This window comes from Panicum virgatum, chromosome 8K (genome assembly GCF_016808335.1).
Source record: "Panicum virgatum strain AP13 chromosome 8K, P.virgatum_v5, whole genome shotgun sequence".
NCBI lineage: Eukaryota > Viridiplantae > Streptophyta > Magnoliopsida > Poales > Poaceae > Panicum > Panicum virgatum.
The window spans coordinates 51,978,003-52,004,024 of NC_053143.1; the positions used below are offsets into that span (position 1 = coordinate 51,978,003).

At 44.1% G+C, this 26,022-nt stretch overlaps 2 protein-coding genes across 2 annotated transcripts; one reads left to right on the forward strand and one right to left on the reverse strand.

The window, feature by feature from the left end:
• Positions 1-14,302: 14,302 nt before the first annotated feature.
• On the forward strand, positions 14,303-16,249 carry LOC120645150 (uncharacterized abhydrolase domain-containing protein DDB_G0269086-like). Its single transcript, XM_039921914.1, has one exon. It carries the CDS (start codon positions 14,486-14,488, stop codon positions 16,091-16,093), a length of 1,608 nt encoding a protein of 535 aa, XP_039777848.1. The 5' UTR covers positions 14,303-14,485; the 3' UTR covers positions 16,094-16,249.
• Positions 16,250-17,150: 901 nt separating this feature from the next.
• LOC120645152 (nicotianamine aminotransferase 1-like) lies at positions 17,151-20,974 on the reverse strand. The gene is made up of 8 exons (XM_039921915.1): positions 20,776-20,974; positions 20,355-20,656; positions 18,636-18,978; positions 18,216-18,428; positions 18,073-18,132; positions 17,833-17,988; positions 17,669-17,762; positions 17,151-17,463 (listed from the first exon to the last, which is right to left on the reverse strand). Exons 1-8 carry the CDS (start codon positions 20,791-20,793, stop codon positions 17,339-17,341), a joined length of 1,311 nt encoding a protein of 436 aa, XP_039777849.1. The 5' UTR covers positions 20,794-20,974; the 3' UTR covers positions 17,151-17,338.
• Positions 20,975-26,022: the final 5,048 nt, after the last annotated feature.

A 26,022-nucleotide genomic window follows, 5' to 3' on the forward strand; every position in this document is an offset into this window, starting at 1 on the left:
TCTAGCACCAACCAGTGATGATGCTGCTTGTCTTAGTCCCTAGATGGTTGATGCAAGGGGAAACACAATGACACTGGATTTATCTTGGTTCCGGCCAATGAGGCCGTATGTCCAGCAGAGAGGGAAGCATTGTATTGTCTTGCACCGGGGTGCTTGTAGTAGGGGGTACAAGCTTGAGCGAGAGAGGGAGAGAAGCTCCCAAGTCTCCAGATATGCTAGAGTTGATTGAGGCAAGTGCCAATATGGGGAGATGTGAGTGCGAGTGTGAGCGTGTTCTGCTCGTGTGCTCCCCCCTCCTTTTATAGACTCAAGGAGGGACGGGTTACATGCACGGGTGGTCTCTGGAGTCGTCCCTTTCTCCCCGAATCGGGGGAGAACTGTTGATGGTTACTATTTCCGAGCACTGTGGGGCATGGCGCCGGGTGTGGTCATTGTCCTTGGGAGTCCTTTGACCGTGCCCGGGACGTGTCCCTGTCCTGTGGCGCCAGTTGACGGCGTGGCAGTGGCTGTAGGGCGCGTGTAAGGATCACCGGGGTGTCCGACCCTAGAGGCGGAGGGGGTGAATAGGGTCGCTAATCGCTTTTTAACCTAGGGCTCAATCTAATTGCATAAGATAAATCTAACACGTCCTACACATGCTAGGTATGACTAAGGTTTATCTATGCTACCCTCTACTTACCCAAAAAGACTTGCAACCTATAGCCAATCCTAATCAAACTAACTAGGAAAGTAAAGGTAAGCAAGAAAGAGTAAATGCGGAAACGTAATGCGGTAAGTAAAGCGGTAAGGGAGAGGATATGCAAACTCTCGTGAAGACACCAAAACACATGATTTAACGTGGTTCGGTTAGGACACAAAAGTCCCTCCCTACGTCCACGGCCACTTGTCCAACACGAACAAGTGTGATGCCGAGTCTCTTCGCTTGATCACCGTCTTGCCACGCCTCCAAGGCTCCCGACAAGCAAAGGCTAAGTGACGCCAAGTCACAAAGACGAGGTCACCGCCACCGTCTCTCTCGAAGCGTCACCATGGCACCGTCTTCACTATCTTGGAGCTTTAACACCAAGTAGGGGCCTCCTTCCCCGCACAAAGTGTCGTTGCCACTCCACACCAAGTCGGAGGGTCACACGACGAGTACACAAGGTGCTTGCCGCAGCAAGGCTTTCTCTCAAGCTAGTTCTCTCAAGAACTAAGCCTAAACAAGCACTAAGCACTCTCACAAGTGTGCTTAAGCCTATATGATGTACAATGAAGCTCTATGGTGGTTGGAGATGATCTTTAGCTCTTGTATACTTCCTTGAACTCCAGCACTTCCAAATGACCCGGCCTTGGGGGTATATATAGGCAGCACAAGCAAATATAGCCGTTGGAGAAAGGCTGCCAGAAATGTGCTTAACGCCGGTTAATCCGACGTACCCCAAAAGCCATCATCGGTTCAACCGGTGTATGTAAACTGCCACTTGAAAAACTAGCCGTTAGCAATTAACCGGTGTATCGCCGGTTTAACCGATGTAATCAACCGGTGTATGTAATATTAGCGTTGGTTTAACCGGTGAGTGTAACTTCTTCACGTTCCTCCAAAAACCACCTCTCTGGACAACTGAACCGATGCAATTGACCGATGCATCGTCGGTTCAACTGGTGTAGGTATTTTCCTCGGTCTTCGTTTGGCAATGCACCGACGTATGCATTTTCTTCAACGTCGGTTAATCCGGTGTAAAACCCTTGCCCGCAGACCTTCTCTGTGATTGCACCGGTGAGTTCATTTTGCCCTACGTCGGTTTAACCGATGATAGCAAAATGCCTCAATCCTTGTCCCTTGGACCGTAGGGGTGGCCCTTCGGGCCTTGCTACACCTCTCTTCTCTTTGTCATCACTTGAACCTAAAAGCCTGAGAATAGTCATCTTAACAATCACATTAGTCCAAGTGTTGTGTTGTCTATATCAATCACCAAAACATTATATTGAAATATGGCATGAGAGGCCATTTTCGCTACAGCGCGCTATGCTCCGCGTTTGACGAGGCGGGGCGCCGAGGGTGCTACTGACGGTGGCCTTGCCCTAGTCAAGGGCCGTACTATGTTCGAGGGTTGCTGCCCATGCTCGCCGAGGGTCCTGCAGAGGAGAAAGTACAAAGATTTGGTAGTACAGTGGCGTTGCAGTGTCAGACATGTCCTCACAGCGTGCTGCAGATCCGCACAGTGCTAGGAATAGCGGCACAGTGACAAGAGCAGGCGGACGGGACTCCGGTCATGTTCGCTGTGCGACGTGGCTGCTGACGCCGTCTGACTCCCGCTCCATGCAGTGGAGTGGTTAGCAATAAATGCGCCAGTCCCGTCGGGTGGTTGGGATACCGTCCCAGTCTGCCGAGGGGGGTCTCGAACGAGGCGGAGTTCCCCCGCGCCAAGGCCTCACGGAGGGCTTGGCTGAGGGGGCCTCGAACGAGGCGGAGTTCGTTCGCGCTCCGAGGGTGACCCCTCGCCCTCGGGCGAGGCGGAGATGTAGCGCGCTGCCAGGGGCCTCGGCGGAGAGGCCTCGAGCGAGGCGAAGGTTGCTCTGCGGCCTGTGAGGCCTCGGAAGAGCCGCACCATGGTGTCGGGCCGTGGGCCGAACTTGTATTTGGGCTTTTTACACCTGGAGGGGATTTTGGCATCCAAGCATAGATGATGGCACTACTCCAAGGGAGGATTTGGCCCGAGTGCCTGATTGCGTTTCGCGTGTTTGGGGGCGTTTTAATCCCTAGGTTAGGATGCCCCTTATTACGGTACCCGACACACACCTAGGATTCAAACCCACAACCTCCAACCTCGTGCAAGTTTGTCTTACCATTCCACCTATGCATTGCATGTGACTAGATACGAGATGCTTTTCTTTTAAAGTAACCCGTGGCCGACCATTTAGTACCGAGCCAAGACACCGGCCGGTACTAATGTCAGTATTTAGTACCGGGTGGTATTATTGACCGGTACTAAATGGCCCCGCCATTTTAGTATCGGGCCAAAATACTAGCCGGTACAAAAAGCTCACTGAGCATTGTTTCTTTATGACCTGTACTAAATTCATGCATTAGTATCGGCTCAAAATGCAGCCAGTACTAACGCCAGCAACGAATGTGAAGTTTTCTGGTAGTGCATATGTAAGGGATGTTTTGCAGCTGCATGTAGGGGATTTTTTTTCTAGTTTGATCCGGGCTGTTGAAATTCTGATGAAAGTATTGTTTCAGGCAAGACTACTTAGTGTCTTTGACTTTCCCATTAGTTTCATAGTGCAAATTTATTTGGCTCGAGCCCAATCTGCGGGCTTAGTAGTCTTATTAGAAGGAACGAACTGGCAATTTTGCAACATGCACCTCCCTCATCACTCGTTGGCTCAATTTCTTTTTCCTCATCTGATTAAGTTTTCCTTGGGCTTACTATAGTTTTTTTTTAAAATTTAGATCCAAATTGATTCTTTAACAAAATATAAAGAAAATGATGATCCAATTCTGCATTAATAAGCGCCTAGGCCCAGATGCTTCTAATTTTGGTATAGTACATTTGTAGGTACTAGAAAACTATTAAAATATAATATAGTACAAAGAATCGTGAAATAGAGTGACAGACAAATAAAGAAAAATTAGTGAAAATAGTACTCATGGGCTCACGAACACATTACATATGTATATGGTTCAGTTTGAGCAGGGAAAACAAAGTTAAAATACTTCAGTACTGGTAGCAGGACGTTCCCAATTTGTGGTTGCATAACTTTTTGCTGGGATGCTGAAATATAGTCCCCATGTCAAGCATAAGCAGATGACTTGCATTTTGCTAGAGATGGTAAAGACCTTTGGTTTTCTCCAATATGTCACTGATTTATGATGGGTGGGCATTTAATATCTGGTTTGATTGTTGCTGGAAACTAAAACTTGGTATGAGCCAAGGAAAAATTTCTCGGCGAGAATTTTCCGAGAAAACCGAAATTCCTGTTTCTCGGCGGGGTCCGGTTTTTTTACTTATCGCCCGAAATTTTCGGCCCTTTTGAATATCCGCCCAAACCAAATTGGTGCAGCCAAATATCAGGCCACCCCGCTGCCTCCTAACACTAAATCTTATTCATATTCCATTCCCCATCTCTCTCGGTCCCTCCACGACTTCATAGGAAGCCATGGCGATAGCGGTGGCCATATTAAACACACTGTTTGTTGTGGCAAGAAAGTCATATTTATATGCATTGTTGTATCTTGTTTATACTATTAGATTGTTTGGAAATAATCTAGGTTACTTCCTGCATAAATTGAGAATTTTTTTTTCTAAATTTCATCCGAAATCAAAATGGCAAATCCGATAATTTTCCGAAAAATCCGATAAACACGTTTCTCGCTGACCTCCGGTTTTTTTCCCTTACCGGTAAGGAAAACCCTGGTATGAGCATCGCATCAGTGCTTGTGAGTTTATCCAAGGAGTTTTCACGACGGACTTAATTAATGGCGGGTGTATATATAACAGGAATACTCACGTCATATGCATGTATGCATTTTTTTTCTTAACAAATATAATAGGTAAGTGTGAGTAAGGTATGACAACTGATACACCTCAGGCACATGCAGGATCAATGACAATTTGGAACGGATAATGTGCAAGAGTGTAGTAATACTGTTGGTAGTAACAAAATGTGAGCCTATTACAAAGTGACTCTATGTGCATGAGTTCATGTCTTTGTTCACAAATATTTGACAAAGTGAAGGACATGAGGTCAGTGTGAGTTATGCAGGTGAACTGCTCAAAGCATGCAGAAAAGTTGCAACATTTGCATGAAGAACTCATTTAGATCAACCGATTGGCATGGCAAATGATTGCAGTTTTCCATGAGCTCTCCTCTCAACCACACCATACGATCCAACATACGTTTCACACAATTGTGCACGACAAAGATGTATATGCCTGTTAGTAACAATGCTGCTGCAAGCAAGGTCGAGTACGCTTCTCTACTTAAATCCAAAACCTTCAATCTAGCTAGGTTCACTACATACGACTTAAAATTAAAATGCGTACATTAAGTTTGTTGATTTTACATGAAAAAATGCCGTGCTCAACTGGTAATGAAACCCAATGGATGTTTTTCCTCTTTGAACATATCGTGTGCTTGGAGATGATGTTCTCCATCCGGAATGATGGAAAAGGTTGTGTAGCCAGCAACATTGGTCTCAACCTGGAGCGCTTCCTAGTGTCTTGGTAAGATCACTTCATAATGAGAAAGAGGAGTGTACCAACATAGGACCTGACGACTGCTAGCTGTTTTTTCTCCACAATCTTTGTTTTTTTAGGGTTGTGGGGTCCCACCTGGATTTCATTTCAGTTGGCCCCTGAACGGCTGAGTGATACGAGGGAGTTTTTACAGCTAGCCAAATTATACTTTGAGGTTTTACATTGCCGATAAAAAAAAAGAAAGCACCAAGGATCGCCTACGCTAGCATCCTTACAGGGTAGACGGCAATTCCACAGCCTGACATATTTAAGTTATTGCAGCTGAAAGCTTGTAGTTGGACCTTAGATAGGCCGGGTTGGCTAGCCCGCCTTCCAGCAAGCACCAACCTAGCTGACCCCCGTCTGCCAGCGATGCACTGCTGGCCTTAAAGGGTCGGGTCGTGCCTCTGGTGCCGTTACTTTAAAAAAATTAGAGTGCTCAGAGAATCTTTGTTTCTCTCTAACATCTCACTGATTTGAAATCATTTGGTGCTCAATCTGGTTTGAAGGTAGACTATATATATATATATATATATATATATATATATATATATATAGAAACATGGTGGGAAGGACATGTATTTTACCTGGCTCAGCAGCTTTCGTGGACATGCTGGCGGCGTGTAGTCTTTTTTCAGTTTTTGTTCATAGATTCTATATGAATAGAACTAAGCATATATAGTGAGAAGATCGACGAAATGAAATGAAAGCAGCATCACGCCCGGCCGGACCATGATCGATCGACTCGGAGTTCACGTCGGTCTTGCATTGTCTGTGGCATTTATCCAGTGAAAAGGACCCTGCTCTCTCTTTATCTGCTCAACCGTACCATTTCTTGGAAACGCCAAGGACCTACCCCGCTGCTCGACAAGCATGCTTGCTCGTGCTCGAGCTTTTGATCGGCCGAAGCACGGTCACTTCCAAGTTTCTAAATTCAAAAAAAAACTTCCAAATTTCCCAATCTAGCTAGACAAGCCAGGTCGCTGCTGTCCTCTCTCTCCCATCTCGTGACTAGCCTTTGGTGATTGAGCACTGCTAGCCTTGGCCTAGCTAGCTTGCTCTTGCTCCCCTTTGAACTTTGAGCCAACTTTGCGGTGCCGGCCGGTCTGCTCATGACGAGAAATTAAGAGCATGTATTATGGTCGACGAAGAGCTGGCGACGTCCGAGCTGGAAGAGAGAGGAAGGAGGAGAGAGATGAAAGCCGGCGTCTGGCAAACCGCCGACGAAAGGCGGGCGTCTACGATGTTTTGGGGTCCACCAACACCAGTCTTACGCTCCGATTGGTTGCTAACCATGTGAAAAGTACAGTAGTATTAAATGATGCAAGTGGTGGTGAATAAAAAAGTAACAACATGCTGAGCTGGACGTCGCTCTCTCCGGCTAGTGGGCGAAATTATAAGACTTGCTCTAAGACCATCATCCAGTTTGTACCGCACATATTGTTTTTTAAAAAGAAAGAACAAAATCACATCCAGTTTTATTTTAATTTTGTTCTTTCTTTTAAAAGAAAAAACAGCGAGTGCCTACATATTGTTTGTACCGCACATCCATTTTTTTAAAAAAAAGAAAGAACAAAATTAAAATAAAAAATGATGACGAACACACGGACCAAGTGATCAGCTTATTTTGCAGACTCGATCGCACACCCTACACACGCTGAACAGCATACTAGAAGTAGATTAAGAGGAAGGCAGCCTAGCTAGCTTGCATGCTTCCATCGATCAAACTAACCTTACCCACATGCTTACCAAATCACAGACACCGCTGCAACTCAGATCACTCTGCCACCGTTGCTACCTGCCCCTGCAGCGGCACGGCGGCGCCTCCACGGGCTCATCTCGGAGCCGACCGGGGAAAAGCTCCCCTTTTAGTTTTAGGCTACAAAAAATTTCCTCATCAACTGGCCGAACGCTTGGCTAGCTCACCTGTCATGCATGTCATCGATTAGATGCATGTCACGAGCTAACTTTTCACAGTAGCATGCATGGACGTATGGAGACGCACCACGTGTCATCAGTGACGTCAGATGCAGTACTAGTATGGACGCAGTGGCCAAGGTTATTACTCCCTCCGTGGCAAATTATAAGTCATTCCAAGAATCTTGGAGAGTCAAAGTTTTTCAAATTTAACCAAATTTAAATGACAAGATAATAACATTTATGATACCAATTAAGTATTATTAGATTTTTTGTTAGTTATATTTTCATAGTGCACCTATTTGATGTCATAAATCTTTATATTTCTCTCTATAATTTTGGTCAAACTTTGAGATGGTTTGACTCTCCAAGATTCTTGGAATGACTTATAATTTAGAACGGAGGGAGTACTACATTTCTCTGCAATATCTTTTCAGTAGAAGAAAAAATGAAGCCATGATCTTTTCCTGCTTGGTCTTTTGCTTTAAAGATGAAGAGTGTATTGATTCTTCACTTCATTCATTTGTTTACTTCTACTCAAGATAAACTATTACTCCTTAGTTGTCCCTCTAAAACATCTAAAAACATTGCTGCTCCAAATAAAAGAGGCGCACATTGAACCTTTATTAATTAGGAAGAAGCGTAACAGAGGGAAACATCAGTGGAAGCAGAGTACAGATCAAGGATGAGATGATATTTCAATCTTCATTTTCTCCATGCTATTTTATTCTCATTCATGTGTTTCTGCCTTGTTCTCTTAGAAGCGGGACAGAAATTACCCACTTGACATTGAGCTGAAAAAATTAGTCTGCAATATTAAATTTGCCAACTATATGCTAGCCGTTCATTGCAACATAGAGTGAAGTAACCTGAACCCCAAACAAAATGAAAATGGAAGGGAAACACCGATTCATGGGGAAAAAAAGACCATGACGGAGCTAACAATAGCAAAATGAATTGGTTTGTATTTTCTTCGAAAGGAGAACAACTCTGCTTTTATTGCAAGAATATTTTTCAGTTCAGATTTTAGTTACTACCAGTTAGCATAGAATGGTCCTACACAGCAATAACATGAGACAATGAAAGCCACTCCCACAGTCGTCGCCACCCCATCCGCGTGCAGCCCCACTGCCTTGGATTTTGTAGATATGTCCCGAGCCCAAAATTAGATTGTTGAGCATTAATGATTTAGTTTATTGAGCTCCGATATATAAGTACCCTGAAATCCCAATATTTAGCTATACTCAGAACCACTTCACCGAAGCAGATCCAAATCTTTAGTTTCCTCCAAACTCTCATTGTTGTTGCAGCACACTGGCTCATTCAAATTAGAGCGTCATTGAAGTGAGTGTGCATCATTCGGCAGCGCTAGATCACCAAAGTAACATTTGGAGTTATATATTCGGTGCATATATATGTAATGTGAAGACCGTTCATGTTGAATACATTTCTTGAGATCTTCACACTATATGCTTGAGTTTCCACGGAAGAAATGGATTCAACATGACTGGTTTGGAAGTTAGAGTCCGAACCTGAGAGTATGTGTGCTAGGTAGGTGCTGCTAGTCTTCATGCAAACCAGTAGGTGTCTTCATGTAAATTGTTCACTTAACAAGCAGTGTGCGCTGGACTTATCTGTGAGTCTCAGCACTTTGGTAGAAACAAGTCAAAAACTTCTTATCACTGTCTTCATGTAAATCGATGGGCATACTTTTTTTCGACATGAACTATGTGCGGTGACTGGGACAAAATTGCCCTCTTTTAAGCTTAAGCTCATCAACTGGCCGAACATTTGGCCCGCCTGTTATCGAGTAGATGTCACAAGCTATATAATTTCACAATAGGATAGAGGCATGGAGACCAAATGTCAGTGATGCATGTTAGATGGAGTAGTCTCCATGCAGTGGCCAAGATTCATTTCTCTGCAATATGTTTCCGGCAGAAGAAAATCCAATCTCCATCAATTCAATGGAACACATAGCGTTTGCGACATACAAAATGTTAACAACGATTGGGCATGATGCACTCATGACTTGGGCTCTGCTTCTCAGCTAGCCCATGCAATCATTTCACACCCCCTTCAATACTCAGCTATATATGCAAATATATGTATTATATAGTGGTCATTCATATATCCAACCCCATCCATATACTAATAAATTATAATGTGATAAAACATAAGTACATGATTATTGTTTATTGAGTCCTCTCTGTTTGAAATATTGGCGGAGCAAAAGCCAAAGGGACGTGTATTTAACTAAATGTATTTTTTTAGTTCATATTATGAATATGGAAAATATAATGGCAACAAAGGGAAAACAAATATATAATGTTGAAAGTAACAACAAAAGCAAGCATTTCAAGGAGTATGCACCGGTACCCTTTAATAACTTATGAAAGAAACAAGAGAAATCATTTGAAAAAAGAATAAGATGAATATTTTGTTACTTAGAAAAGCTAAGTTTAACTTTAGCCTCCTGGTTTCTTCTTGCTAAAGATAAATATTGTTTGTCTAGTCCTGCAGTTCTAAGATAAAGTTAAGCTAATGGAACAATCATTGAATACTAACCTTCACCGGACCATCTAATCAAAACAACCACTATGCCCTCATAATACATGCATCTACATAGACGATTAGAAGTTGGAAGAGGACAACACCAAATCCATATGACTACCTAATGGTTCTCATCATGTTCGTGAGCTAGTCATAGGTGAGCTTCAATCTGATAGAAAGATTATGACTTCTTTACTATCAGCAAAGCAAGCTTCCACAGGTGATGAACTTGTTCTGACTTCTTGTTCCAACTTCTTCATACGCTCCTCTTTCCTCAAGAAAGCGAATTCAAATCTACATGACTCATGAAAGATCATGTTCATGGGCCAATTACAGGTGAGCTTCCATTCCCTAGGTGCGACTGGATTTGTTTTCTCCAAAACCTCACAGGTCAGCTGAAGTGGGCTTGATCATACCAGAACATAAACGAATCATGGATAAACAAGATATGTCTGAAAAATGATATTATTATATACACAAAGAATGAGATATGCTCATGGCATGTGCATGACTGTCTTTCTCGACCTGTCATGCGTTTTTTTGTTAATTAATGATGATGATCTCTTTATGCATGGACAGCAATGGAAGCATGCATTGCATATTGCATCCAGATTTCACCGTTAACGTGAAATTACTGATAAATAAATATACCTCCAAGGAGGTAAAAATTACATCAAATCTGGACCGTTGATTATAAAGAGAAAAAACCAATTAGAAGATAACACAATATTAACCAGCTTCCTCCGGACTATCCGTTACAAGCATGCATGCATGCATGCGGTTATTTTCTCCGTGAAATCTGCATGCGTGCAAACACCATCATAAACATTTTTTTTAATTTCTTCCACAACTTTTTCTCGACCGTGGAATGGCGTACGTGTAGGTTCCATGTTTAGCACTGCACAACTAATAGAAGACTTGTTTTTTTATCCGTGACATTGGATTAATTATGTATGAATGTTACACGATAAAACAATTGTCATTCCCAAAAAATTGGATCTGTCACGTCTCATCAAAAATATGTTACTGGTAATGCAATTATTATGTCACTAAAAAATCAACCTATCACGTGTCAAGAAATATCTGTTACATCTGTATATTGCAATGTATCACGCACAAAAGTTTTCCATACATTTGTTTGGAAGTTCATGCATGTTAGGGTAGTTAGACGGTCACGTTACCTTAGTTAGATCACGTTGGCACAGATGCATCTAATTGGTTGTTTTTTCCTTATTTATCTCTCTTTTAAAAAAATATAATAATCATTTTATTCATCAATCAATTACTTCTTAGGAGGTAATATATCACATTCTTTGATCATCTAACAAAAAATGGACGCTCCACAATTATTCTGGTGTACCATACGTAGCAATTGCCTCTTTTTGGATAATAAATTGTTTATAATTATACATATCTATTTAGGATATCTTTAATATGGTTATGTTATTGTAATATTTGCAAACTCTACTCCCAACTTTAAATAATGATATTTATTTGTTGAAATGCATGACATTTGACTGGGGCAACACGGGTTATTCATGTTACTTTTTATTAGATTTCATAGAAAATATGTGTTGTGGGTTCGATGGAAGTTACAGATGTGTTGCAACAGGAATAAATTACAGAATAAAAGGCAAATCTCCCACACCATATGCATGTTTCTCTCTGCTTATTTTTAGCAGGTTTCATCAACATGGCTATTTGGCAGGACAAATGAAAACGATCTTTGATCGATATCTCTTTGTTTCTAATGAAATTGCTAAATTAAAAGGCATGTAGCCAGATCGTCTTCAACATTAATTTTGAAAAAATAAAAATTAATTGTCTATATTTTTTAGCGTGTTATATTATATCGTCTTAGCAATTGTGCTGCTATATACATTACTACAGAAACTCCTTGTCTCGATTCCCAGCCCCATGTAGTCGCGGTGTCCGTGACGCAAAAAAAAAGAAAAAAAACTCTTGCGACCCTCAGGAATTGAACCTGATACCTTTTGCCTTATGCACATTTTTATTGCCACCCACCTATACATACATGTGATTCTACATGGGATGCCTTCCTTTTGAACTAACCCATGGAGGGTCCTTTAGTCCGAGTTGGTGGTACCAACGGGGCTAAAGAGCTGGGCTCTTTAGTCTTGGTTGGAGCCATCAACCGGGACTAAAGATGGAAAAAGTCTAAATTACTCCCCTCAACTATAGCCAAAGTCTGGATAACCCCCTAAACTATAACTTGATTCAATTTACCCCCTAAACTATGCCAGTTGGTTCATTCCACCTCTTAATATAATTTGTCTTTTTTGTTTCTCACTACAGAAGTTGAATTTTAATTTCCAATTTTGCAGGGTAGTAGTGTACATCACAGTGCATATTGAACAATTTTTATATAATTTTTCATCATTGTTTTTCATATAATATTGAACTCCAATAATTAATTTATTATTAAATATCCTAACCTATCAAAATTATGATAAAAAATTATGATATATTTTTCTAACATTTGTTATGATGTGTACTGCCATCCTGTAAAATTTCAACTTAAAACTCCATCTACGTATAGAGAAATGAAAAAGACAAATTGTATTAGGGGGTAATTTGAACTAACTGGCATAGTTTAGGGGATAAATTGAACTAAGTTATAGTTTAGGGGGTTATGCGCATTTTGGCAATAGCTGAGGGGAGTAATTTAGACTTTTTCCTTCTTTTTTTTGCGAAGTAATGGACCAATCAACCTGGACATTACGATTTACGAGGCCCGTCAAAAGCCTAGGTCCAGTCAAAGCCCAACAAAATTAAGCCTGGCCCATGAAGACATCATGCTTCCTTCCCGAAAGATATGTACAGGCTGGGCCCACTTCACGACCTACTTTAGAGTATGCCAAATTTTAGTAGGAAAATTAGTTACATTTCAATTCATATAGAGGTAGTAGTGAAGGGCTACCACTAACGCAGGCCACATCACAGTACCACTAATAAATCTTTATATTTTAAAATAAGCATATTTTTGGCTATGAATCGAGACAAGTATATGTCTAGATACGTAGTGAGAAGTACATTTATTTTAGGACGAAAGGAGATATGCCAATTTTTTTTCTTTGAAAGATTGATATGCCAAATTTTGGCAGGAAGGTTTTCAATTCAATTGATAGAAGCAATTAAAAACTGCTTCTGATCCCCACCACTACATATACGCCCTGACCCCTGCACTATGTTCAACATTCCTCACATCCAGTTTCCTCAAAAAAAAAACATTCCTCACATCCAGATTAGCACAGATCTTCCTACCTCGGGCATAGATCGATGGCGAAAATGAGCATCTTGTGCAAGATCCTTATCGCCGCCACTCTTGTTTCTCTCATCTTCTCCGCGGGTAATCACCGTTGTTTCTTAATTATACTTATTTACTGATAATATCATACATATGTACTAGTATTTAAGATGAAGTAAGTATGACAGTATTCATGTGAATTTGCAGCTGGAGCAGTGGAAGTGGAGCCGGAGGACAGCAAGACTCCTCCATTTGAGTCGGACTACTTCATCTGCCAGAACGCTTCGGAGCAAGATGGTGAAGCCCAACTGCCCCACCTGGTGCCGCAAAATGGGCTTCCTAACAGGCCGTGTCTACACCGGCGACTGCTGCTGCAACAACGGACGGTCCATCCATAGCTAGCTAGAGCGCCAGCATATTTTTTTTTTGTTTAATTTTGCAAGCGTGCGTGGAATTTGGCAAAATATGTAGGGTCGATGCCTGTATGTGCATACGAATAAGCTTTGGTAAACATTTTACATATGTGTGGCAGTAGGCTTTGGTAAACCTTTTCTACATGTGTGCGGGATATTTAACTATTCGCTTTAGAATAACGCCGATTTTATTTTACATGTAGAAAAACCTAGGAATTTTACAGACAAGGAGAGGACAAATGGGTACCAAACACACACATAAAAAAAAAAATCCATATCAAAGACATTGATAACAGCAGCACTAGTAGTGTAAAACCTTTTGCGGTTCGTTTAAAAGCAGTGAAAACGAGAGACCGTCAATCGACGCCAAGACAAGAGACGGGCATATACCAAGAGCAAGCACTACCTTTCATTTCATAAAGAAGCAAACTTTGACAAAATCGTATCGTCCTTAATCCCATTGAAAATGTTTTTTTTGCAAGTTTTCGTCGAATAAACAGGCACTATATTTATATACTTTGGTAAACATTTTCCATATGTGTGCGACAGTCTTTGAATATGTCAGGTGCTGTCGCGTTAATTTGGCAAAATCGCACCCTCCTCCATCTCATGGGATAGATGAGCTGCTGAACCATTCGCCGAGAGCAATTTCGGAACAATCCTATCTACTAATCTTTAACCAAACAATATGCTGCATATAGATGCATAGAGAAGACAAGTTTTCTTTTTGAAAAAGAGAAGAATCAGGGAAGAGACATTCGCTCGGCTCTAGAAGTAGAAGCTCCCCCATCTCGCTTTGGATCAACCGAATCCATGGCGGAAACCCAGAGCCACCCATGGTGTGGTTCGGCAGAGCCACACGCCGGACCACACCGCCACACGGGAAGGCGACAAGCCCCGGCGCATCGCGGCCGTTCGTTTCGAATTCACGCTTCCCAACGGTCGCGCCAGCCGAACCGCCTCCCGCGCCACCCGCTGGCCACTGACCGCTCGGGCTCCGGCCGCCGGGGCCCACGCGTCGGCGGCGGTGGCCGGAGAGTATTTTAGCTCCGGGGGCCTGGGGGCATCCCGAACCCAGAACCCTAGTGGGGGGACCCGTCACCGCGCCGGCCATGGGCAAGGGCAAGAAGGCCAAGCGCGGCGCCGCCATGGCTGACGCTGACGCCGACGAGATCATGCCTTCGGCCGACGGGGGGGAGCTGGAGCAGGCTCCGCCGCCGGAGCCCGCGGCCAACGGGGGCGAGGCACCACCGGCTCCGGCCGCGCCCAACGGGACGGCGGCGGCGGCGGCGGCGGGGCGGGGCTCGTCGCCGGAGCGGGACGGCGGGGAGGCGGGGAGGCTCAGGCGCCTCAACGACCTGCTCGCCGCGAGGGCCAAGGAGGAGCGGGGGCGGGCGGCGGCGCTCGAGGCGCGGCTCGGCGAGGTGGAGGCCGACGCGGCGGCGCTCGCGGAGGGGGAGCGCGTGGCACTGCGCGCGGCGCTCGCGGCGCCGCTCCGGGCCGCGGAGGCGGAGCGCGCGGCGCTGGGGGCGCGCCTCGCGGCGGCGCGGGAGGCGCTCGGGCGCGCCGAGGCGGGGGCGGCGCGCGAGGCGCGGGCGCGGGCCGAGGCCGCGGCGGGGCTGGAGGCGGCGGCCGCGGAGAAGGCCGCACTCTCGGAGCGGCTGGGCGCCAAGGACGCCGAGGCGGCGGCCGCGGCCGCGAAAGCCGCCGGATTGGAGGCAGCGGTCGCCGGATTGGAGGCGGAGCTCTCCGACCTGCACGCGGAGAGGGGCCGGTTGGAGGAGCAGTTGGAGGCGGCGAGGGCGTCGGCGAGGGCTGTCCAGGCCCAGAAGGTGGAGGTGGAATCAAGCTTCAACGAGTTCAAGAGGAACGCAGAGGAAGCAAAGCAGGGGATGGAGGAGAAGCTCCAGGAGAAACTGAATGAATTGGAGGCTCTGCAATCAAGGAAGGAGGAAATGGAGGCGAAGGTCGGTTCTCTGGAGGCGGCGCTCTCGGCGGCCATTGCTAGGAACAGCGAATTGGACTCGGAGGTGGATGAAATGAAGATGGAGGTGCTTGCTGCAAGGAAGGAGGTGGAGAAGCTCCAAGCCGAGGTTGCAGAGGCGGGTGAGAAGCACAGCTCGGCGGTAGCGGAAGTATTTAGGCTCCGGAGTAAGATTGACAAGGTGGTGAAGGCGAATGAGGCTGATGCAGCGGCGCATGATATTGAGAAGAAAAGGTTGGAGTCTGAATTGGAGGTTCTGAAGGGGGAGGTTGGCCGGATCCAGGCCGAGAAGGATGCTTCTTTGGGAATGGTCCATGCTAAAGATGCTGAGGTTGGAGAGTTGAGGGATGAATTGAAGAAGCTCCATGGTTCGATGGCCGATCTCCATACTCTCTGCAGTGATCTTAAGGGGAAGTCTTCCTCCCTGCAAGATGAAAGGGATTCAGTTCTGAAAGCACTCGAAAAGCAGAAAGCTGAGGCAGATGAGCTGAGGTTGACTCTTGGGGAGCTTGATGTCTGTAATGGTGAGAAGGATCGTGAGATTCAGACACTGAAGGCAGAAGTTGAGGGCAAGGGGATCGAAATCAGTCACTTGAACGGGGATCTTGAGCAGCTGCAGCTTGCAGTTGCCGAAGCACAGCGCAGGGGGAAGAATGAGGTCTGGAGATGGCTGGGCCCAGCTACCACCTCCGTGTTAGCAGCTGCTTCCTTTGTCTACGCCGCCCGTAGTCGGTGAACAGCTAGCTCTTTTACTTGCTTTTTGTTCACTTCCTCGAGTATGAATTACTCAGAATAACCAGGCTTCCTACTCATGACATGGTGACACTGCACCTTACTATGAAATAAAGCTATTTTGGGGCAACTTTGTTTGCATCTGTTGCTCATTGGTCAATTTTGGTACTTGGGTTACAGCACTTTGGATGGATACATGAATTTCTCATTTAGGACTTCGACTTATGGTAGGAGTCAAGAGTCTGATGTCATATTTTTTTTAGTTATAGTTCTTAAACGATTTGTCAGTATAGTTAGAAAAATACACTGATTCTGAAACATGGAGTGCAGGCTTAGTTTCATGCCAGCCGGCTGGTGCATAGGTCCTTACTGAGTTGCTGATTTGGTTAAACAGATTTCTGTTCTATCACACCCCACACTAAACAGGCAAAAAACTTTTCTTTCTTGAGCCAAAAAGATCCCTTTTAGAACCATGTAACAACAATAAAGCCTTTAGTCCCAAGCTAGGTGGAGGCTAGAGATAAAATCCTAACAATAGCCACATTAAAACAATGCAGTAACAATAAAAAAACAAGCAATATAGTACTACTACTAATTAGTAATTATGGAACATTTACATTTTTAAAAAATGGAACGTTTTATATTTTTCTCACTACTTTGCATAGAGTTTTGAGTTCCAGTAATTTTTTTTTTATTTTGACAGCCCACCAACATTTTCAGCACAATGCAAATAACTCAGTTTTTCAAGGGTTTTGTTGCTTTTGTCCTTGTCAGGCTGCTGTAGTACATTGGCCATTAATATTAGGTCACAAAAGATTGGATTATGCTTCTCCCTAGTATAAAAAAAGTGCAACTTACTTTCATACCATCTTATCTGTATCAGCACCTGTAAATCTGCTACTGTGAATTTCTTATGCATTGCACAGATAAAATTGTTAGTACCTTAACTTGAAGTTAGCTTGTTTTGTTGTTCATTTGTCATCTAGTCATTGAAAAAGACTAACCGTAGTGCATCTGTGGGGTCAGAAAACACAAGTAAAAAATTGCATACACGTGTAGCATTTCTTGAAATTTTGTATAACCTTTTATTATAGACAAACATCTGATGATTTCTCAGATTTTATATACAAACCTCAGATTGAGTATGAAATAAAGAATAAATCTTCTTAGAAAATCAAATCAAGCTATATACGTGTTACTGGGCTAACAAAAACCCTACTTCCTGGCTTCAAAACTTTTTACAATTTTCTCAGTTGTTTGGCTTGAGTGTCCTCCTCCGGCAAAACAACTCGATCCTGTCGCAGGCTTCCTGTATTAAACTAACAGGTGCTCCAAAAAATATCCTAACCCAGTTCTTCAAACCAATGACAGATCCTGAAATATAAGAAATAAAAACAGAAAGCTATGTTATCATTCAGATCAGTTTAAATTTTAAAGTAGATTGAGCATGCTAGCATGAAGAAACTTGTACGAGAATATCAAGTTAACCAATTACAAACATGCAATTTTAAGTACTGGGACCACCACACTTGACAAAGGTTAGATAAACAATCTTACAAAAAAATTTAGTAAATTATACCAGGTAGAACCAAGACACTTTCTTCTTTGATCAATTCGCGAGCAAATTCGACGTCATCAGCAACACCATGTAGAATTGAAGTGTTGATTTCAACCTGCAGAATTTTGTGAACATCAACACTGTATACACTATCAAATACTGAATCTAGTGTAATTCTGACTAACCATAATAAACATTGAGCCCTCAGGCTTTGAGTAGCACTGCAGGGCTTCAATCTGGTTCATTCTTCTGTACAGAGCGTCAGCTGCAGACTCAAGCAGGTGAACAACATTGCAATGGAACTCATGGTGTTCATTTGAAAGAATCTCAGGAACTGCTGCCTGTTTGTCAACAAATTTGACCTGCATTAGCACGTGTATTCACTGATTTACATGTTAAGTCATTTTCAGGAATTGTTTGCTGACCTGAACTATGGAGCTAGGGCCAGAAGTCACATTCAGCAGCATCTCGGTCGCTGTTCTGACCTTTTGAAGATCAAAATTTTGAATCTACATATGAATGCGTGTATAGAGAAATGTGACAACATGGTAGGAGTCAAGTGCCTTACATGCTTTATTGTACCATTAGGGTCACAGAATGCCAACCAACCAAGACGCCATCCTGGTAGCATGAATCTCTTTGACAAAGCTCCAATGGTGATAACAGGTGAGATGTGCGCGAAGGAGGCCATTGGAACAAATTTGCTGCCACCAAAGACCATATGTGCATATACCTCATCAGCTATGACTGGGATCCCCAAGTCTCTTGCAGTTTCAACAATCTGCAGAATTCAGTGATATGCTGTCAGATGTATAGTTTGAAGCATGGACATGAAGATCTTATGAACCTGCAAGGGGTCCATTTGGTTCTGGTATTCATAGCAAGTAGATTCTTTTTTTTCCCCATATATGTTCTTAGCGAAATGGATAAATGAAATGGATTATCCATCAACTGGCAATGAATTTTGCAGTTAAATGAAAATGATCACCTGGAGAAAGTGGTGTGCAGAGTATACAGCGCCGCAAGGATTGTTCGGGTTGATGACGACAATGGCAGCCGTGGAGCTGTCAGCCAGGGCGCGCACACTGGCAAGGTCTACCTCCCACCCGCGCCGTGGCAGCAGGTCGTAGAACCGGGGCTCGGCGCCGGTGATCTCGCAGGCCGCCTGGTACGGTGCGAAGCCCGGGCGCGGCAGGAGGATGTTTGCTCCCTGAGCCCCGCTGAGCACCGTGGTGATCGAGGTGATGGCGCCCATGCCGCCCACGGTCAGGAACACATCGGCGTCGCGGATGCGGTGGGGCACCCCGGCAGAGAGGTAGTCGGCGACTGCGCTGTTGTTGATGCAGTAGGCACACATTTTTCATTTTTAAGCATGATCACAGATGGCACAAAAATGTGATGCTGTTGTTAAGAACATAAATCTTTAAATCCAGGCATACGCATAGAAAGCATTAGTACTTTTTGTGGTAATCCTACATAACCTACATACATCACCTTCTAAAAAATTGGTGTTCAGTTGTCTGCATTATTATACTTTGCATCCTAGTTGCTGTATGGGCATGAATATGGCTCTGAATCTGAAAGGGAGTTACAGGAAATGAAACAGTGCTCAGAAAGCCAAGTGGTGCCTACCGCTTGGAATTATGCTCTGTTTTTTTTTGAAATAAATTATGCTCTGTTTTTCCTTTAGCTTTTTGAGTGGTCACTTGACAGGCACGTGATACCTTATATTTATAAACGTGGTTGCAAGTAGGCACTGTACGACTGCCTTGCAATCTAGTGTGAACATATGTGGGGTGGGGACTGAAGAACGTGGAAGATGGTAAACTGTAATTTTTCAGACTGAAACGAAAATATTTGCTTGGTTATTATCTATGGAGAATCTGGGTATACTAGCTTGTGAGAGAAAAGGACGCCGAGAGTCCACGTGGCGTCGAGCCTGAATGCCACGTGGACAGGACCGCTTTCAGTGAACATCCTGTGAAAAATCCGTGCCATGCTCTTGCAACAATGTGCAGAGCGTGTACCATGCTGCCATGTCCTTGGCTTAGAGCCATAGCCATATCAGTCTTGCTACAGTAGACCGCTCGTTTTGTCAGATCATACAACTTCTGCAACGCAAGCTTTTCTAGATTACGCATGCTGCTTAGCAACTAATTAAGACAAAGAAGAGCCTGCAAACATCATGGTGTACGAAGGATGGGGGCCGTATGTGATGTGAGCGTGTGTGCGTCCGTTAAAAGTTTCAGTTAAGCCAATGGTTTCGTCAGGGCATGGCATCATCCCGGTTGTGTCTGCCCACACTATCAGCTTCAGCTATCAGCTTGTAGGGTGGTGTCTGTTCGGACTCTAGCGACTGTGGCACTGCTACAAATTGACATCTTTTGAAGTTTCAGTTAAATCATGCAGTCTTAGTTTAACCTTGTCAATACTAAACTATCAATTCATCATGTCAGTGTTTGTTCACTTGTGCCACATTACCAATTCTGTTGAACCAAAAAAAAAAAAATCGAAATGTCATCAGATACTTCTTGGGGAGCAGTGAACCTTATCGCCAATTCAGTAACTTTCAGCATCCCAAATTCCCAGTTGCACACCAAAAAAAACAGAAGGAAGAATTTGAAACAATGCATGCAGATTGAAGGCTGGATCGGCTGCTGGGAGCATGAACAGCGCCGTAGCAAGATGGAGGCGGGCGCGGACTCACCGGCGGGCGGCGGGGAAGCCGTAGGACGGCGCGTAGCAGTCGAACTCCCCGGACCTGGCGGCGGCCGCGACGGCCTCGGCGGCGAACTCGCCGCCGCGGCGGAAGCAGGCGTGCGCCGACGCGTCGCCGACGCCGAGCGAGATGAGGCTCTTGCCCTTGCCGGCGGCCGCGAGCAGCTCCCCCACCACGCCCCTGATCGACGCCTTGTGCTCCGCCAGCGCCGGGTGGCACCTCGCCGCCGCCCTGCCGACGCCGACGCCATTGGCCTTGCAGCTCTTGTCCTCCTCCGCCCGTGCCGCCGCCTGACGACGAACCAACAAGAGACAACATGCACCAGCAGCTCAGCCAGCCAGCCATGAACTGTTCACCAGCTAGTACCCATGGTTGATTGGTAATTTCGATTCACATTGTGATAGCTTACCTGAGCAGTGGGAGCCATGGTAGAGACAGAGAAGAGTGAGAGGAGATGAGATGAGATCTTGGAAGGAATTGAAGAACAGGTGCGTCCAAGTCAGGGAAGCTTGGCTGAAGCTGAGCCGTGTGGGGGCCTGCGTATTTGTAGCCGTTGTGTGGCGCAGAAACCCCCGGGTGATCCGCAAACCGGGCCTTTTGTTCGCTACCTTCGTCAGACTTTCACAGCAGCCAGGAGATGAGATCTCTGCTGCCCTGGTCTCGCGGAGAGAGAGAGAGAGAGAGAGAGAGAGAGAGAGAGAGAGAGAGAGAGAGAGAGGGAGGCGTGCCGAGGAATGGATGGGAAGGCGAACAGGAGCACGCATGTCGTGTCAGCAGATAGAGCTCACAAAACTTGCGGAAGTGTGCGACTCCATCCACTTGTCCTTTCTTTCACTACGTGGAACTGTTGGGAGAGGCTTGCCGGATGTTCCAAACAAGTTGCATGGAAAGACAGTCACAATCAAAGTTCAAAATAAGTAATTCAAAAAAAAAGAGTTCAAAATAAGTTGTGCACAAAATATCTTTCAAACAAAACTTGGCGGCACGGCTTTAAGATGCGAGTCAATTTTTTAAGAGTATGGAGGTCAAGAGTACTTTACATAAAAATATATAGGTTAAAGTCTCATAATTTTGTCACGTCCAGAGCAAGGAGGAGCCCCGCCCGATCTGTCTGGGACCTGCTGCTGCTTTGTGTGATGAAATGTTGCTCATCAAAAACAAGTTATTAACCTTTGAGTTAGCTATGTCTGATAGAAAACAAATATTAAATGAGAATTCAGTGAGAAAATTGCAGCAATAAAATGGATGCCTTTTGTTGGTAAGGACTCCCTTCTGATTGCAGTCTTTGGATCATTTTGCATGCCAAACAAAAAAAAAAGAAAGGAAAACCACTATGAACGCAGCAGTGAATTTCTTTGGCAGATTAATAACAAGCCAAGAAACTTCTCTTCTCCATCGCTGTATATGCCCCATCGTTTTAGTTTTTACTTTTTACTCAGCAATGGTTGCATGAGAGTGGTACACCAAGATATTTACCATTGCCAGCAATGTGAGGTTGTGCATCGCGTGAAAACAAAACTAAATGGGTTTCAACATGAGAACTATTGTCATGGCTTGAATGATTCATGCATACCACCATATCTCCTACTCCTAATTAGCCACTAATTCAGTTCATTATGCAAACTAGCATTGATCTATTTCATACGCATTTCTCCTGAAAACTTTTTTGCATCCAAAACAAGTCCAGAGTAACCAGTTACTGAATCAATGAAAATTACATGATGCGAATGCAGGGAAGGGGTATGCATGGGCAAATGTTCCGTCTACATGGACTGCAACATGGTGCGCAGGGACTTGCAGTACAAAGGAGGCAACTGCATCTATTCAGGCCGCAGCAAAGTTTTGTCAGGTCCAGAAGGAAGACGAACAGAGAGCAACGACCCTGAGAAATGCAGCTGTTTCGCGTGACGAAAATTCCCTCCTCACACGAATATGAATGAATGCATGCCCTGTGTACGAAATATGTGTTTTTGGGTTGGCTATTCCTGATAGAAATAAAAAAATGGGAACTGGGCGAGGAATTTGCAGCACTAAAATGGGTTGTCCAGGCCGTCTGTTTTCTGAAAATCAATAATTGCATCCTTTTGTTGGGTGTATTGATATCATCAATGTCAAATGAAAAAAAAGACTGATACACCTATATATACTTTTCTAGATACCCAGTTTAAATTAATTGATATTGGTTCTCTCACGTGTCTCAATATATGGTACTCCCTCCGTTCCAAATTATAAGACATTCCAACAATCTTGGAGAGTCAAAGTTTTTTATGTTTGACCAAATTTATATAATAGAATAATAATATTTATTATATAAACTAAGTACCATTAGATTCTTTATTAGTTATATTTTCATAGTACCTCAATTTGATATCATAAATTTTTATATTTCTTTTTATAATTTTGGTCAAACTTGCGATTGTTTTGACTCTTCAAGATTCTTGGGATGTCCTATAATTTAGAACGGAGGGAGTATATAGTACTGCAAGTAAAGGCTCCAGTGGGACAATTTGAGCCCTGTTTGAAATACAGAGTTTTTCTTCCAAACACTTGCGGAATTGACTCCGTCTCATGCGCCGTGACCTTGTAGAATTCTTGTGCTCTGAACAAGTGTCAATGAGTTAATGACTGATTGAACATAAACCACCTGTTCTGGTAGATGAACTCTTCAAGCCAGTCCCAACGCATAGTTTCTATGTGCAATGTCTATGCTGCCTCGTCACCTAGACACCGGATAAAGAAACTATCCTCTCCAACCCGTTGTTTCCTCACGTGGGCCGTAATATCGAGTGCGACGGTCACCGAGTGCAGCGGGGGCGAGCGTACCCATGCTCCCGGTGTGGGTCCCACAAAAACTGTGGAGAAGAAATGACTCCCCGCCCAACGCGTTTCTAGCCGTGTCTTGGCTCATTGGAGATCGGGACGACACCGCGTCGTGCATGTGACCCGGTTTCCATATTTTTTCTCGTCTCTCCTCCTTAACTCACATGCCACCTCACCAAAATGCTGATTTGGCAACCTAATAAATGCCATGGAAACCAGTTTACCTGGCGCGTTGGGACTGACCTCAAAGCGCTGAGGGCTGGCACTGTTTATAAGAGGGAGGGAGTTTATGATCTAGATTCTTCCCTTAATAAATTCTCTCTCTCTCTCTATCTCTCTCTCTCTCCAAATAATCTCCAAGTAGTAGGGTCAAGGGAGATAGTGAGATTCTTATAATCTTCAAATGAGGTGTTTGGATGCGATAATTATATTTGATTTCCATAATCTCCATGAGATCCAATATAAGCATACCTTCAATATAGTTCTTAAACCTTTTTGCTTGAAGGCCTATTTCAATCTCCACCAAAACTATTTGTTCATTCAGATGCGGTACAAATTACCCTACTACTAAGTTTCAATGAAAGAAAGGTAAAATTGATTGCTACCATTCAATTTCACCACTACGAAGATTTCTAGATGTATTTTTGGTAATCAAACAGTAAGCATTGAGCATGCTAAAATTAGAGGGAGGAATTAATACACTTGAATCTATTCTACCATATCTAGCTGTAGTATCAGATACACGCAAATCAACTGCATTGATATCCTACCATATCTTGTATACACATTCTTAATTCATCCTGGTGTACTGTATACATATATGTTGGTGTCTCTATACAACCACAGCAGAAGGCCTCACTCATCATTTTCAGTCATTTCCACAGATCTAGAGAACAACAAGATGGAGGCAAAATTATCTTCAGATGTCGGCAAGATCCTCATGGTTGTGGTAACCATGATTGTTCTCTTGTTTCCCACTGGTGAGTTGTCTTTCTCTGCCTAAGTCTGCCATGGATCTAGATAGTATGTTTCAAAATCACTTCCATTCTTGGTAGAAGGAAGAAAGCGTGGGTCTCTCTTTGGACTGGCAGTGACGCCATGGATGGTGCTTGCAGGGGAGGCCGTGAAATACGGGTTGTGCCAGACGCAGTGCCTGCAGATCCAGCCCGACTGCAACGCGTGGTGCAAGAGGATCGGCTACCCCAAGGGAGGCGAGTGTATTGAGCCGCATAACATCGACTGTTGCTGCTGGGAGATACCACCATCTGAGAAATTGAACGGAACCATGGTGCCTCTGCGTACGTGATTGTACTGGCTACCAAACTACTAAAATAAAATGGGTGTTAAAATTAAAGATAAAGTATATATTGCCTATATGCAGTGGCCAAGTCCCTCTGATTTTGCGTTTTACTTAAATCCATCAAGATAAAAAAGAGACTTTTTCATAGGTAGAAACATAGAAACTGAACTCGGGCTAGGGGTAATTGTGACAATAGATACATGGAGGCTCAGCAAGACAAGAAATCTGCTGGGAACAAAATTGTGACAACATATTTGGTGTTTATAGGAGCATAATATAGATGAAGACGAGTACATATAGGCACACAACTACATGTGCACATACTCACATATATCAACACGTGAGGCAAATTGAAAAAGGTTACACCTCACCAACTGAGCTACTCCAGCTCTAAAGTCTACTACCTCACCGATTGGAGCTTCAATTCCATCGTCGTTTCTAGTATTAACATGGGACAATTTCTGCATCCCCCAAGAAACCCCCTAGCTCCATATTGTCCTCAATATAGTGCATAGAGTTTGAATAAAAAATCTGAGTTTACTAGCCAGCGCAGCACCAGACTGCAGTTTCTTCATTGGTGAGATGATCTAAATGCAAGTGACCAGTAAAAAAAAATCAGGTTAGTTAGAGCACAGCAAACATACTGCGGGATGGATCTTAGCTGTTAAGTAGATAAACAAGAGAGAACAAAAGACTATACCTTAAATTCGGACACGAGCACTGCAACATTCGGGTTGGTTTCCTCCAACAGCCCAAACTAAAAATGGTGAGGAGTCCCAATAAAAAATACCACGTCTCTCTTTCTTGGGGACTCATCTAGTTAATACCTGCGCTATTTGAGTTTATGTAGATCAGCCCGTAGAGGTAGAACCCATATTTAAAGCTTTGTTTGTCTGAAGATCATGCATACCAGATGCTACACACCGCTTCACCAGTCACCACATATCCATGAAGCAGGAGAGCAACCCTTGATGCATGCATATTATGATGTGTGATTTGTGTGAGCTTCAGGAAGTTTGCAATGCCTGGCAGAGCATACCATCCATGAATTGCGATGCAGATGCCTTGCAGATCTCGCAGCAAAAACCACATGTTTTGGTACAATAAAAAATATTTAATCAGCAAACTAAATAGTACCGCTTGTAGGTACGGAGCAAGTTCAATGGATGGCTTTTGATTTGCCGTACAGTTTCGTATACAATCGCAGAATGATATTGTATCTAAAGAAGAACATAGAGGCATTTTCTGTTTTAATTTCAAAATGAAAGATATGCATGCATGTCAGTTCATTCTGAAACATAGAAGCGAGAATTCGAGCAATACATGATCGAAACGATTATTCAGGCTTCATGGACGAGGTACTTTTCAGGCGATTCAGAGAGGAGGGATCGGCATCATTTGTCGAAGGAGGAGGAAGTTGGTGGCCACCGGGCCCGGAGGCTCTCGTCGCCGAGCTCGCCTGTCATCCCGGCACAACAGGCTGCGCCGCGCGTCTCCCCCTGCTCTCGCGGACAGCGCGCCGGCCGCCGCGCGCGG

Bases quoted from the DNA above. Each gene is read 5' to 3' on its own strand.
- LOC120645150 (XM_039921914.1), top strand. From the start codon at position 14,486: ATGGGCAAGGGCAAGAAGGCCAAGCGCGGCGCCGCCATGGCTGACGCT.
- LOC120645152 (XM_039921915.1), bottom strand. The intron at 17,989-18,072 runs GTCAGCAAACAA...GTTGACAAACAG, and splicing joins GCCCTAGCTCCATAGTTCAG to GCAGCAGTTCCTGAGATTCT. The intron at 17,763-17,832 runs GTTAGTCAGAAT...AAAATTCTGCAG, and splicing joins AGGGCTCAATGTTTATTATG to GTTGAAATCAACACTTCAAT.